Source organism: Pristiophorus japonicus, chromosome 2 (genome assembly GCF_044704955.1).
Source record: "Pristiophorus japonicus isolate sPriJap1 chromosome 2, sPriJap1.hap1, whole genome shotgun sequence".
In the NCBI taxonomy this organism is placed as follows: Eukaryota; Metazoa; Chordata; class Chondrichthyes; family Pristiophoridae; genus Pristiophorus; species Pristiophorus japonicus.
The window spans coordinates 46,329,138-46,343,094 of NC_091978.1; the positions used below are offsets into that span (position 1 = coordinate 46,329,138).

The following is a 13,957-nucleotide window of genomic DNA, read 5'->3' on the forward strand; positions in this document are numbered from 1 at the left end:
GGCCTCCTCCTGCACCTATTTTCTATGATTCTATGACCCCATATAAACCTATACATATATCATTGACGAGGCTGCAGTTGCAATATTGCGTACGGTTTTGGATGCCTTACTTTAGGAAGGCCATGACGAGGGTGCGAAAGAGATTTAGCAAGATGATAGCAGTGATGAACGAACGGGTTTACTTATGACTTGTGACTTTTCACTGGAACACAGGAAGGTTAAGCAGAGATCTTAGAGATGTTTAAAATTGAGAGGTTTTGATAAAGTTAATTGGGAAAAAAACTAAATTACACTGGTCAGTGAGTTAGTAACTTGAGGACAGAAGCTTATCATCATAAGATAATGAGGAGACTTGACAAACATAGAAACATAGAAAATAGGTGCAGGAGTCGGCCATTCGCCCCTTCGAGCCTGCACCGCCATTCAATATGATCATGGATGATCATGCAACTTTAGTACCCCATCCCTGCTTTTTCTCCATACCCCTTGATCCCTTTGGCCATAAGGGCCACATCTAACTCCCTCTTGAATATATCCAACGAACTGGCATCAACAACTTTCTGTGGTAGAGAATTCCACGTGTTCACAACTCTGAGTGAAGAAGTTTCTCCTCATCTCGGTCCTAAATGGCTTACACCTTATCTTTAGACTGTGACCCCTGGTTCTGGACTTCCCCAACATCAGGAACATTCTTTCTGCATCTAACCTGTCCAATCCCGTCAGAATTTTATATGTTTCTATGAGATCCCCACTCATTCATCTAAATTCCAGTGAATATAAGTCTAGTTGATCCAGTCTTTCTTCATATGTCAGTCCTGCCATCCCGGGAATCAGTCTGGTGAACCTTCGCTGCACTCCCTCAATAGCAAGAATGTCCTTCCTCAGATTAGGAGACCAAAACGGTGCTCAATACTCAAGGTGTGGTCTCACTAAGGCCCTGTACAACTGCAGTAAGACCTCCCTGCTCCTATACTCAAAATCCCTCGCTATGAAGGCCAGCATGCCATTTGCTTTCTTGACTGCCTGCTGTACCTGTATGCCAACCTTCAATGACTGATGTACCATGACACCCAGGTCTCGTTGCATCTCCTCTTTTACTAATCTGTCACGATTCAGATAATAATCTGCCTTCTTATTTTTGCCACCAAAGTGGATAACCTCACACTTTTCCACATTATACTGCATCTGCCATGCATTTGCCCACTCACCGAACCTGTCCAAGTCACCCTGCAGCTTCCTAGCATCCTCCTAGCAGCATGCACTGGCACCCAGCTTAGTGTCATCTGCAAACTTGGAGATATTACATTCAATTCCTTCGTCTAAATCATTAATGTATATTGTAAATAGCTGGGGTCCCAGCACTGATCCCTGTGGCACCCCACTAGTCACTGCCTGCCATTCTGAAAAGGACCCATTTATTCCCACTCTTTGCTTCCTGTCTACCAACCAGTTCTCTATCCACGTCAATACATTACCCCGAATACCGTGTGCCTTAATTTTGCACACTAATTTCTTGTGTGGGACCTTGACAAGGTGGATGCAGAGAGGATGTTTCCATTCATTGGGGAATCTAGAACTAGGGGGCATAGCTTTAGAATAAGGGGTCGCCCATTTAGAACTGAGATGAGGAACTTCTTCTTTCGGGGTTGTAAATCTATGGAATTCTCTGCCCCAGAGAGCTGTGGAGGCTGGGTCATTGAATATATTTAAGGTGGAGATAGACCAATGTTTGAGTGATAAGGGAGTAAAGGGTTATGGGGAGCGGGCAGGGAAATGGAGCTGAGCCCAAGATCAGATCAGCCATGATCTTATTGAATGGCGGAGCAGGCTCGAGGGGCTGTATGGCCTACTCCTGCTCCTATTTCTTATGTTCTTATTTGAAGAGTAAAGGAAGCATTTTAGGCAGAGGTTTGTTGTGACATGAAGTACCCCACCAGAAATGGGTTAGTGGAACCGAAGCCCACAATAGCTTTTAAAAAGGAAGTGGATAAATATTTGAAAAAGAAAAATGTTAAAGAGTGTGGGCAAATTTGACAGTTGTAAGTACTCTGACATCTTACTATTTTCCCCAGACCCACCATCAAGCACTCCAGACGAGGTATGGAATGGGTTAGATGAAGAATAAAGCACACATTCCCATTAGTATTCACATGTCGGGTACAACATGTTGCATATATACAACATAAAGCTCCCCTCAAGGGTTCTTGTGTCAGGTTTAGCACAGGTCAGATGAAGATTAAATTTGCCTCTAACACCAGCCATTAAGCGCTCCCAGTTTGGGCAGAACCGTGGGTCAGTTGCAAAGTATTCATGTTATTGGAACATAGTTCCATCCTGTGACAGCTGGGCAAACGCTACTCACCTCCTGTTTGCAGGCTGCCCATAAATGTGCCAAGCAAGAGTTGATTGGGTGGGTCAACAAACTTCCTGGTTTTAGGGACTGTGTGGTCATCTAGATGAGCATAACTCCTCTTTCGTAGAACCCAGTCGATGGTGAAAATGAAGGTCTGCAAATATTGATCAGCAATAATCATGGGCATGCCATCACCTCCAGGTTCCCTGCTAAATACACAACCACGCTGACTTACACATATATTGGCTAGTCCTCCATTGTGGCAGGCTCAAATCCTACCCAGCACCATTGGGGAAGCATCGTTAGTTCAAGCAGAGGGCCCACTACCACCATCTTCTCAAAGCAACTAAGAATGGGCAATAAATGCACACTTCCCCAACATTGCTCACATCTCAGCAACAGGTTAAACGATTGCTGTGAAGTTGATGCATTCTGTTTTTTGGACTTTCTGAATTCTAGTCGCCCCTGAGATCAAAATGGGAGATGATTTATTTTTGAGGATCTCTACCCATCTAGTAGTATTAGGCAGTCCCTCGTATCGAGGATGACCTGCTTTCACACCAAAAAGGGATGAGTTCACAGGTGTTTCAATGAGGGACCTGACCATCTAGGTCCTGAATTACATATTGAAGGGTGGGAGATGCCTGTGCGTGGATTCTTTTAACGTGGCATGACCGTTGCACACCAGCCATAACACGGGCTTCACAGAGCTATGTCTTGATTCAGTGGCAAGGGTTAACCAAGATGACTGGAGACCAAGCTCTGCTGCACGGACCTAGTGCGCACGCGTGCTCCTACTATCCATAGATCGCAGTGTGAGCTGGCCCATGCTGCCCCTGAGCCCTCGCCTCTCTTGGGCCCCGAACCCTCGCCTCTCTTGGGCCCCGATCACGACGATCCTGGCCCTGATCTCTCACTGCTCCTCCGCCCCGATCAAAAATGGAGCAGTCAGAAACAGGACATCAGTTAGTCTCCTCTTATCTTGGAGACATCAAATATCAACACTGTTATTTGAAATATCAAAATATTAAACTCCAGCTTACCCATCTACCTGCCTTGTCACACACAAGAATCTGTGTCAGTGGTAAAATGGGGTTGACATGGGTGCGGTGAAGTGGGGGCTGGGGAAATGAAAGTGCAGTTAGAAATCGATGTCACCATCATCATAGGCAGTTCCTCGAGTCGAGGATGACTTGCTTCCACGCCAAAAATTCACAGGTGTTTCAATCAAGGACCTAATATCCCAGATCCTGAACTAAATCTTGAAGGGGGGAAGATGCCAGAACGTGGATTTTTTTAACATGTGGTGACCGTTGCACACCAGCCACCACACGGGCTTGACAGAGCTAGGTCTTGGTCCAGTGGCAAGGGTTAACCAAGACGACTGGAGACCAGCTCTGTTGCACGGACCTAGTGCGCACACATATCGATATAGAGTGAAACTAAATCTGCAGCAAATGCAGAGGAGAATGAGGGTGTTAGATTTTTCTGTTTTTTAGTGCAGTATGTGCTTACACTGCAGTCACTGGGCTGAAGGAGATGGTGAAACATTTTGAGGGGGAACTATGGAGTCACTTTCTGACTGTTGCAGGGGTAAATCTAAGCACCGACGGAAATGAAAACCCAACTTGACACTTAGTTGACAAATCTGTTGAACACGCAAATGGAAGTCACGCAGGCCTTGGCATTAGTACTTCCCCTTTTGTTAGAAAGCTGCAGGTGTATTTGCCTGTGGCATTGGATTTAATTTTTGTGGTGTTTTATTGCCATTGTTGTAACCAATTCAGTGGGATCCCTTCCGCCCCTGCAGTCGTGCCTCAGAATCAGGAAAGCATTTGTAGAATTTGCATCTGTTTTGCCTGGTGTTATTTTTGGCGTTAAATTATTTACTGTAATTTAACGCCAAGAAAGCAAATGGTATGTTGGCCTTATGACAAGAGGATTTGAGTGCAAGAGTAAAAATGTCTTACTGCAATTATATAGGGCCCTGGTGAGACCACACCTGGAGTATTGTGTACAGTTTTGGTCTCCTTACCTAAGGAAGGATGTACTTGCCATAGAGGGAGTGCAACAAAGGTTCACCAGACTGATTCCTGGGATGGAAGGATTGTCCTATGAGGAAGATTGAGTAGACTAGGCTTATTTTCTCGAGTTTAGAAGAATGAGAGGTGTTCTCATTGAATCATACACAATTCTTACAGGACTTGACAGGGTAGACACAGGGAGGATGTTTCCTCTGGCTGGAGAGTCTAGAACCAGGGGTCATAGTTTCAGAATAAAGGGTCGGCCATTTAGGACGGAGATGAGGAAAAATGTCTTCACTCACACGGATATGGAATTATCTACCCCGGAGGAAGCTCAGTCGTTGAGTATATGATTTTTGGATATTAAGGGAATCAAGGGATCAGGGGATAGTGTAGGGAGGTGGAGTTGAGGTAGAAGATCAGCCATGATTTTATTGAATGGTAGAGTAGGCTCGAGGGGCCGAATGGCCAACTCCTCCTATTTCTTATGTTCTTATAAACTTAGAGATCTTCAATCCCATGTAAGCAGGATAATAATATTCACTAATGACTAACATCTGTGTTTATATGCAATTGTTGTCTACAGACACTACACAGACCGCATGTTATAGACAATTACAGTGAATGGCTTGTTAGTCTATGTTATGTTCCTAACACAGATGAGACTGCGCACAGGGAGGTTAAAGCAACAGTGACCTCAGTCTTTATTAAGACACTCCAGAGTGAGGAACAGGCCTTAGGGGCCGACTTATATACAGTGCTCCCAAGGGATGCTGGGATCCCTTGGGACTTCAGGGGATCCACTCCCTGGTGGCGGAACATGGGAGTGCATGCTTTACAGATACACAAGAGTCAATCCCAAATTAAAAATCTGAAGCAACTTGTTAACTATATAATGTTTCGCATAGACCACTCACTACATGTAACATACTTGCATCAATGAAAAAGAAAGTTACCAATAAAATAATCTAATGTATATCCAGGGCTATTCTCCGATGCAAAACTGAATTATAGTGTTACCAAAGTTACAAAAAGGACCATAATACCAAATAATGGTTTGCTTGAAAGCTGCAGCCTGAAATGCTCAAGCAATATCAGGATCAGGATATGGGTCTGTGCCTGCGACACCTCATGCTCTTGATTTCAGTTGTGTTCAAATTGCGGAGTTACCTTTTCAGTTGCAGTATGTAATCGCCAACCCTGCCCAAGATACTTGCACTACTCTAATTCTGGCCTGTTGAGCATCTCAGATTATAATCGCTCCACCATTGGTTGCCATGCCTTCAACTGGCTGGGCCCTAAGCTCTGGAACTCCCTCTCTAAACTTCTCCGCCTTTCTACCTCTCTTTCCTCCTCTAAGACGCTCCTTAAAACATACCTCCTTGACCAACCTGTCCTGATATCTCCTGGCTCGGTGAGAAATGTTGTTCTTTAATGCTCGTTTGAAGCGCCTTACGTTAAAGTCGCTATATAAATACAAGTTGTTGTTGGACACAGGGCTCGTTCCACCTGCTAATAGCAATCCCTTGCTTTCTCTCACTGGAGCACAAGAGGAGGCGAGGGAACAATACTATATCTTAGCCCCAACAACATATTGAGCTGCATGTCTGATGAAGGCAGCATGATGAATACCACCATTGTAGATCCAAAGCAGGCCAGCATTAAACAGCCGTACAGCCTGGAAGTTATTTTACTGCCTCATCAATAAGACAGGATGGCCCAGCCACCAATCTGATTCGTGGGTTCCGACTGTCAGAATGTTCCTCTTGTCAAACTGCCTGCTTTTAAATTTATATTGTTTATTTCTTTTTTAACGTTCATTAAATTTAAAATGAATTTTCTCTTGGTTTTCCCCTCTGCTTCAATAGATGATGGATGGTGCTGGAATCCAGCTCCGCTGTCACTGGCAGGCCTCCTGTATCCTGTCTGTTTGGCTATCCTTCATGTCTGGCAGCTCTCTTGCCTCGAGGTCAGAAAGCTGAGAGGTCAAGTACCACTCCAGGTCTCAAGCGCATCATCCAGATTGAGAACCCAGTGCAACTCTGAGAATGCTGCATTGTTGGAGGTGCCATCCTTTGGATGATGCATTAAACCAGTGTTCCATGTGTTGCTGGTTTAGTGTAAAGTTAAAAGGGGATGCTGTTTGTCCAGTGGTACTGATGACTAAGTGTTACAGATGGGAGATTGGGGGTGAGCAGGGTGTCTTTTACTCAGAAAAATAATGATATTCCATTTCCACGAACCAGGGCTTCCATCGAGGAGAAGTACGGGAAGGATTTGGTCTCGTTGTCAAAGAAAATGTGCGGGCAGAATGAACTGAAGTAAGTTCTATAAGTATGCTTTTGAGGTGAATTTCTCTGCTTAAAGTTATGGAATATCCTGTGACGGGGATTCGAACACTGCTGAACCCAGTGTTGGCAATGAGCACTTGGTCTGGAAGCAGCACATTACTTATTTCTTTGTGGTGGGAGATGTTGGCAGTGGAAGGGATGGTCCCTATCGGGACTGGCCTACATGGGATCCAATCCCGCAATATTGGGTTGCTTCTTAATACCCTCTGAAGTGGTCCCTACTACCACTTTCTCAGGGCAACCAGTGAATGGGCAATAAATCCTAAGAACAAAGTACTATCTGCAAGCACATATCCAGTGCATATGGAAAAAGGCAAGTAGCACGTCCAGGTCACTCCTAATCTGGGACACAACTGAGGCAACCCTCACTCCTATAAAGGGAATTAACTAATTAATTTGAAGTTTGTCACGACCCCGGCTTTAATCATGTATTTTCAGTGACAGTTGATCACCATATCTTCAAGCTGTTCACTTAGTCTTCTCTTTATTTCCCCTCTCTAGTACGTTGAAGAGAGCATTTGATGTCTTCAAGCAACGTAAGTATTTAATCTTTTCTAAGATATGAATGAGAACCCAGTGAACTGATAATGCCTTCTGCTAATGTTACTTTGAACGGCATGTAACAGCTGTTTTAGTTTGGATTCTGGGAGAATGGTGTTCATGTGCTGGCTCCCAGTGTGTACAGCGCTAAATTCGGCTCCCTTATCATAGACCAACAAAAGTCTATGGTTTATGAGTCTGTTGCTGGAACAAGGGAGCTGCATTGATTAGGCAAAAACGAGTAGGTTGAATTCAATGCCAGTAAATATGAGGTTGTACATTTTGATTACTATATAAAAGTAACCATTCTACTTTGAATGAGGGAAGACTGGGTGATGTGGAAGAGCAGTCAGATTGTGAGGGTTCAGGTTCACAATACCTTAAAAGCAGAACTTCAAGTGAATAAGGCCATAAAAAATTAATAGGATACTGAGTTTTATAGCAAGGGATAGAATATAAAAGTTGAGATGTAATGGCGAATCAATTTAAAATCTTATGAAGACCACAGTTGGAGGAACATGGTACAGTTTTGGGCTCAACACCAACGGAATATTGTTGAGGCAATAGAAAGATTACAGGGATAGGGTGCTGCCTGTTATGGGGAACTACAGGTACAAAGAAAGGCCTAGAAATTGGCCTCCTTAGCGCCTCCCATTATCGTCTCTAGGGGGCGGTAACTGGACGCTAACCGTTTCCCGACCGGGTGTGGCGCGATCGATGACTCCCGCTAAATTCGTCTGTAGGTTTGCGACGGTGGTAAGATGTTGCGCCCCATTCTCCTTCGCCCGGAGATTGTGATGTCATCACTGTGCACATCGCCCCGGTAGCACCCCGGACCCGGACTTCGGTTCCGTCCCCTGCAACATCGCCGGGCGAAAACATTGACAGCTGCAGGAGATGTTAATCGGGAGGCCGGGCGCTTCGGGGGTGAAAGTTAAAGGGGAGATGACCGAGGCAAGTACAAACATTTCTGCAATCTTTTCAATTTTGTTCATTCCTTTTTGGCCGTGATCGATCAGCCCGACACTCTGCTGCAGTGCATCGGGCTGATCAGGCCGGATCGTGGCTGCCGTCGGGGACCAGCTCACTGGTCCTAATGCACAGCCTGCAGCGATGGCCCTTCCCTTTAAGGAGAGGAAGGTGCCTCGGAACTCGGCAGCTCTGCACGGCCCAATGTGCAGCGCTGCTCCGTTACCGCCCCTCCTGATTTAGTGCCCCACTTACTTCCTGGAGCGCAAACACTGCATTTCCTTTAATCTGGGAATCATTAGCGGCTGGCGGGATGCTCCCAAATTTTCCCCCAAAGACTTTAAAAATGAGAACTTTTTTTTTTAAACGGGAGATTACGGGTAATTATGTTGGGAAAATGCTGGAGTCCATTATTAAGGAAGCAGTAGCAGGACATTTGGAAAAACATGATTCAATCAAGCAGAGTCAGCATGGTTTTCTGAAAGGGAAATCATGTTTGACAAATTTGCTGGAGTTCTTTGAGGATGTAACAAGCAGGGTGGATAAGGGGGAACCAGTGGATGTGGTGTATTTGGATTTCCAGAAGTCATTCGATAAAGTGCCACATAAAAGGTTACTGCACAAGATAAAAGTTCACGGGATTGGAAGTAATATATTAGCATGGATAGTGGATTGGCTAACTAACAGAAAACAGAGCGTCAAGATAAATGGGTCATTTTCCGGTTGGCAAACAGTAACTAGTGGGGTGCTGCAGGGATCGATGCTGGGGCCTCAACTATTTACAATTTATATTAATGACTTGGATGAAGGAACCGAGTGTAATGTAGCCAAGTTTACTGATGATACAAAGATCGATGGGAAAGCAAGTTGTGAGGAGGACGCAAAGAATCTGCAAAGAGATATAGACAAGCTAAGTGAGTGGGCAAAAATTTGGCAGATGGAGTATAATGTGGGAAAATGTGAGGTTATCCATTTTGGTAGGAAAAAAAAGCTAATTATTATTTACATGGGGAATGATTACAAAATGCAGTGGTACAGAGGGACCTGTGGGGGTCCTTGTACATGAAACACAAAAAGTTAGTATGCAGGTACAGCAAGTAATTAGGAAGGCAAAAAGAATGTTGGCTTTTATTGCAAGGGGGATAGAGTATCAAAGCAGGGAAATCTGTACAGGGTATTGGTGAGACCACACCTGGAGTACTGCATACATTTTGGTCTACTTATTTAAGGAGGGATATACCTGCATTGGAGACAGTTCAGAGAAGGTTCACTCGGTTAATTCCTGAGGTGAAGGGGTTGTCTTATGAAGAAAGGTTGAGCAGGTTGGGCCTATACTCATTGGAGTTTAGAAGAATGAGAGGAGGTCTTATTGAAACATACAAGATTCTGAGGGGGCTTGACAGGGTAGATGCAGAGAGGATGTTTCCCCTCGTGGGGGAATCTAGAACTAGGGGGCATAGTTTCAGAATAAGGGGCCGCCCATTTAAAAAGGAAATGAGGAGGAATTTCTTCTCTGAGGGTTGTAAATCTGTGGAATTCTCTGCCCCAGAGAACTGTGGAGGCAGGGTCATTGAATATATTTAAGGTGGAGATAGACAGATTTTTGAACGAATAAGGGAGTGAAGGGTTATGGGGAGTGGGCAGGGAAGCGGAGTTGAGGCCAGGATCAGGTCAGCCATGATCTTAATGAGTGGCGGAGCAGGCTCGAGGGGCCAAATGGCCTGCTCCTGCTCCTATTTCTTGTGTTCTTACGGGGAGCCAGTGGAGGCGAGTTAGGATCGGGGTTGAGAGGTGAGTGGGACTTTGTGCAGGATACAATGCTGGCGACAGAGTTCTCCAGGAGTTTGTTCATGTAAAGGTGGAGTTTGGGAGGCCAGCAAGAAGCATTTTGCAAAAGTTGAGTCTCGAAGTAAGGACGACGGGGATGAGGATTTCTGTGGTAGTTGGGAGTGGAGTATGGAATAGGAGGTCATGTTTCTGAGGTAGAAGCAAAATTCTTGTTTTGAATCTCAGGTCGAGCTCGAACAGGATATCATAGTTGGGTTGAATTTCTGGTTGATATGGGCTAGGTGGCCAGACAGCACAGTGACAGTCATGGAATCCAGGATGGTGGTGGAGACCAGGCATACGTACATTTGGAAGGTGACTTGATGCTGTTGGATAATGTTGATAATGAGCAGCATATCGATGAGGTATTGGAAGGGATCAAGGATGGAGCTTTGGAGTACACCATTGCAGGAGATGTTTTGGCTACATTGTCACTGGTTATGGTGGAACCATGAGATTGTACTTCCACAGAAGTGCATGCTGGTAATGGAGGAGGCTCGTATGGTCAACTGTGTGGTCAACTGCAGAGGACAACGGTTCGGGCCAAAGTCACACACAATGCTGTTATATTGATTGTGTGTCCTGTGTGTTGTTGGGTTCCAATGTACACCGCTCATGGCAATGCCAAAATAAGCTTGCCACATTCTGAAAGCTGGCTGTTGGGCCCAGATTTAACTGTTTACTGGCTCTGGATGAGGTGTTGCCAGTTCTTTTGTTCGGATTCTTTAATGGCCATTGCCATTGGTTTCTGGTTCATCTCCGAAATTCATTGTTCTTCTCATTTGTAGTGTAAGTGAAATGTTATAATGGTCTTCTTGACATATAGGGGCCGAAATTGCCCCACGGGGAAAGGCCAGTTAGCCCATCCGGGAAGCTCTAGCAGGGCACAGGTGCACTAACACATGGGCGCGGGATCCAGAGCGCTCACCCCCAGAATTGCCCCCGGGGCTCGGAGCGCGAAAAGTGGTTTGCGATTAGCTCACCGGCGCGGCGTATCCCGGCGATGATGTCATTTGCGAGACGCGAGGTCAGCGTGGGGCGATGCCAGCGACAGCTTCTCGGGGCGAAAGGCTGGGGTACCCCTTAAAGGAGAGGTGGTTAGCGCCACGGCCACCATCTTTTTTCTGTTGGCCGACTTTTCGACAATGGCGGTCGCTGGCCCGGCGACACCCTCCCTGGTGACCCAGCAGCAGCTCGTTTGTATTTACACTGTACAGCCACCAGAGGGCTCATCCCCTGGAGTCCCAAGGGATCCCATAATCCCTTGGGAGCACAGGTATTTAAGGAGGCTTCACAGGTTGGAGAGGCACTCTGGATACCTGCAATAAAAGACTATGGTCATATTTTACTTTGAGCTCACAGTGTTCAGTCTGACTCTTTCTCCAGACACAACACCCTTCCTTTTAAAAGAAGGGGTGGGATGTTGTGATGCGGCATGTCAGCGCCGTGCTGTGAGTCCCGCCCCGCGAACGCCCGGTTACCGCCACACACTTTTTTTGCCTTCAAGAGGCCAATTCCGCGCCGCAGGCAGCACTTCCCGCCCTCGCTAAACTTTCATATCATTCACATTATGTGCCCCAAACCAGGCACGGGGTAACTTCGCCCCCAAAGACTCTTGTCAGTCAGGCACGAGTCAGCGTCTTGTCATCTGCATTTGTTTATTTAAAAAAAACATTGACCTCGTTTTGGGAAATTTATGAGCACAGTCGTTTTCTGGAATTGCCAAAAAGATTTTTTTAAACTGCAGTTATTGGATATCTGAGGCATGAGAGTTGTAACGGTTCAGCTGGTCAGCGTGCAACTGTAGAGAGAAAAGACAGGTTCTAATGGTTGAGCTGAAAAATCTGTACCTAAAACACAAAGCTGTCTTTTCTCTTTACGGTTCCTCACAAAACTTTGGCGGGTATTTACAGCACTTCTTTCAGTGACTCTGCCGTTAGCCCATCACATCGTATCTATTATATCTGCAATTACCATCGAATAACTCCACGAGGCCTTGTGCTGTGAGTAAGAGCTGTGTGACTTGAGTCCATTTAATACGACTGTAAAGTGAGGGGCAGATGACTGACTGCCTTTTATATGCCCTTGCACATCAGGGCGGGAAACCCCTGGGCCTCCAACAGCAGCGCCCTCAGCTGGTACATCGTACATAGTTACATAGTGAATACAAAGAGTTTTCATACATGACAGTATCATTGTTCATTCACTTTGAATTTCACCAGGTCCGTGAATACATCATTCGGATGTTCGAAACTCTTTAAACAACACTACAGCTATTGATCAAAACTTTGGTCAAAAATGGTGTCCCTATCAGCACAGAGTGTTAGCACCCGATCAAAACATTCTATCCGTGTTGTTAATACCATCTTGCCCACCTGTATCTTGCCAGCAGTAAGACTCAAAATATACACTTACTGATTGGTCGCGAAGGATTAATGCACGAGTGCCTTGCAGCCAATCACCAGCTTCTAACTTCTGCCTGGTCCTCGACCAATAATGGCAGACATACTGGAGAATGTCTCACAAACATACTCGTGGAGAGCTATTCATTCTGTCATTATCTCATTGCCTTCCAGAGATGGAGAATGTGGGACTGTTGCACATCCAGCTGGCAAGCAGCTTACGGGAAGAGATGAAGAAACTGGAGGAATTCCGGGAAAAACAAAAGGATCAAAGGAAGAAGGTGGGCCGGTCATACTTTTTTGTTTAACATTGTGATCATTGATGTCAAAGGCCGTCACCCTCACTTCATATCTGCTTTGTTTCTTTGCCTCTTCCCCGCCCTCTCTTCGAAAGGCTATATTTTTTCTGCCTTTTTTTAATCTAGTTACTCCAGCTTCCTTATTTTAGACGAGAATTGCATTTGATATACAGCACAGAAACAGGCCATTTGGCCCAACCAGTCCATGCCAGCGTTTATGCTCCACTCGAGCTTCCTCCTCATCTTTCCTCATCTAAATCTATCAGCGTAACCCTCTGTTTCCTTCTCCCTCATTTGCTTATCCACCACCCCTTATGTGCATCTATACTATTCACTTCAATCACTCCCTGTGGTAGCGAGTTCCACATTCTCACCACTCTCTTGGTAAAGAAGTTCCCCATTGGATTTCTTGGTGACTATTATTGTGTTCCTAACACTGATGAGGCTGAACATGGGGAGGTTAAAGTAACAGTGACCTCAGTCTTTAATAAGACACTCCAGAGTGAGGAACAGGTCTGAGGGGCCGGCTTATATACAGTGCTTCATGCTGGGATCCCTTGGGACTTCAGGGGATGAGCTCCCTGGTGGCGGAACATGGGAGTGCATGCTTTACAGATACACAACATCACTCCCCCGCCCAAAGTCAAAGTGAAAACTATTTACAAGGTGAGGCGGTCGGGAGCCTTTCTTTCCCTGGTGGACCGCCTCGGTACAAATGTCTGTTCTGGTGTGTTGGCTGTGCCCTCGCTGGGCTGGCGTGTTGTTGGCCCTGCAGGGCTGCTGGGTGAGCCTGGCCTTGCTGGGCTGTTGGGCGTGATGGGTTCGATTTCCTGGTCCGGCGTGGTGTCGTTGATCCTTTGGGTGTTGTGGGCTCGAAAAAGGTGGTGTCTGCTGTGGGTTGTTCAGGGCAGTCTGTGAACCGCAGCCTGTTTTGGTCCAGGTGCTTTCTGCAAATTTGTCCATTATCTAGTTTGACTACAAACACCCTATTCCCTTCTTTAGCTATCACCGTGCCCGCGATCCACTTGGGACCATGTCCATAGTTTAGCACATACACAGGGTCATTCAGATCAATTTCCTGTGATACAGTGGTGCGACCATTGTTTACATTTTGTTGCTGCCGCCTGCTCTCTACCTGATCATGCAGGTTGGGGTGAACCAGCGAGAGTCTGGTTTTAAGTGTCCTTTTCAT

General features: G+C 45.8%; 1 protein-coding gene across 2 annotated transcripts in view; it reads left to right on the top strand.

Annotated features, from left to right (window-relative positions):
* Positions 1–13,957, top strand: part of pstpip2 (proline-serine-threonine phosphatase interacting protein 2) — a 190,532-nt gene that overhangs the window by 77,136 nt on the left and 99,439 nt on the right. For both annotated transcript variants that reach the window (XM_070861854.1, XM_070861844.1), the window contains exons 3-5: positions 6,624–6,698; positions 7,230–7,264; positions 12,641–12,747. In XM_070861854.1, coding sequence (XP_070717955.1) covers positions 6,624–6,698; positions 7,230–7,264; positions 12,641–12,747 — 217 coding nt within the window. The remainder of the gene's footprint in view (positions 1–6,623; positions 6,699–7,229; positions 7,265–12,640; positions 12,748–13,957) is intronic.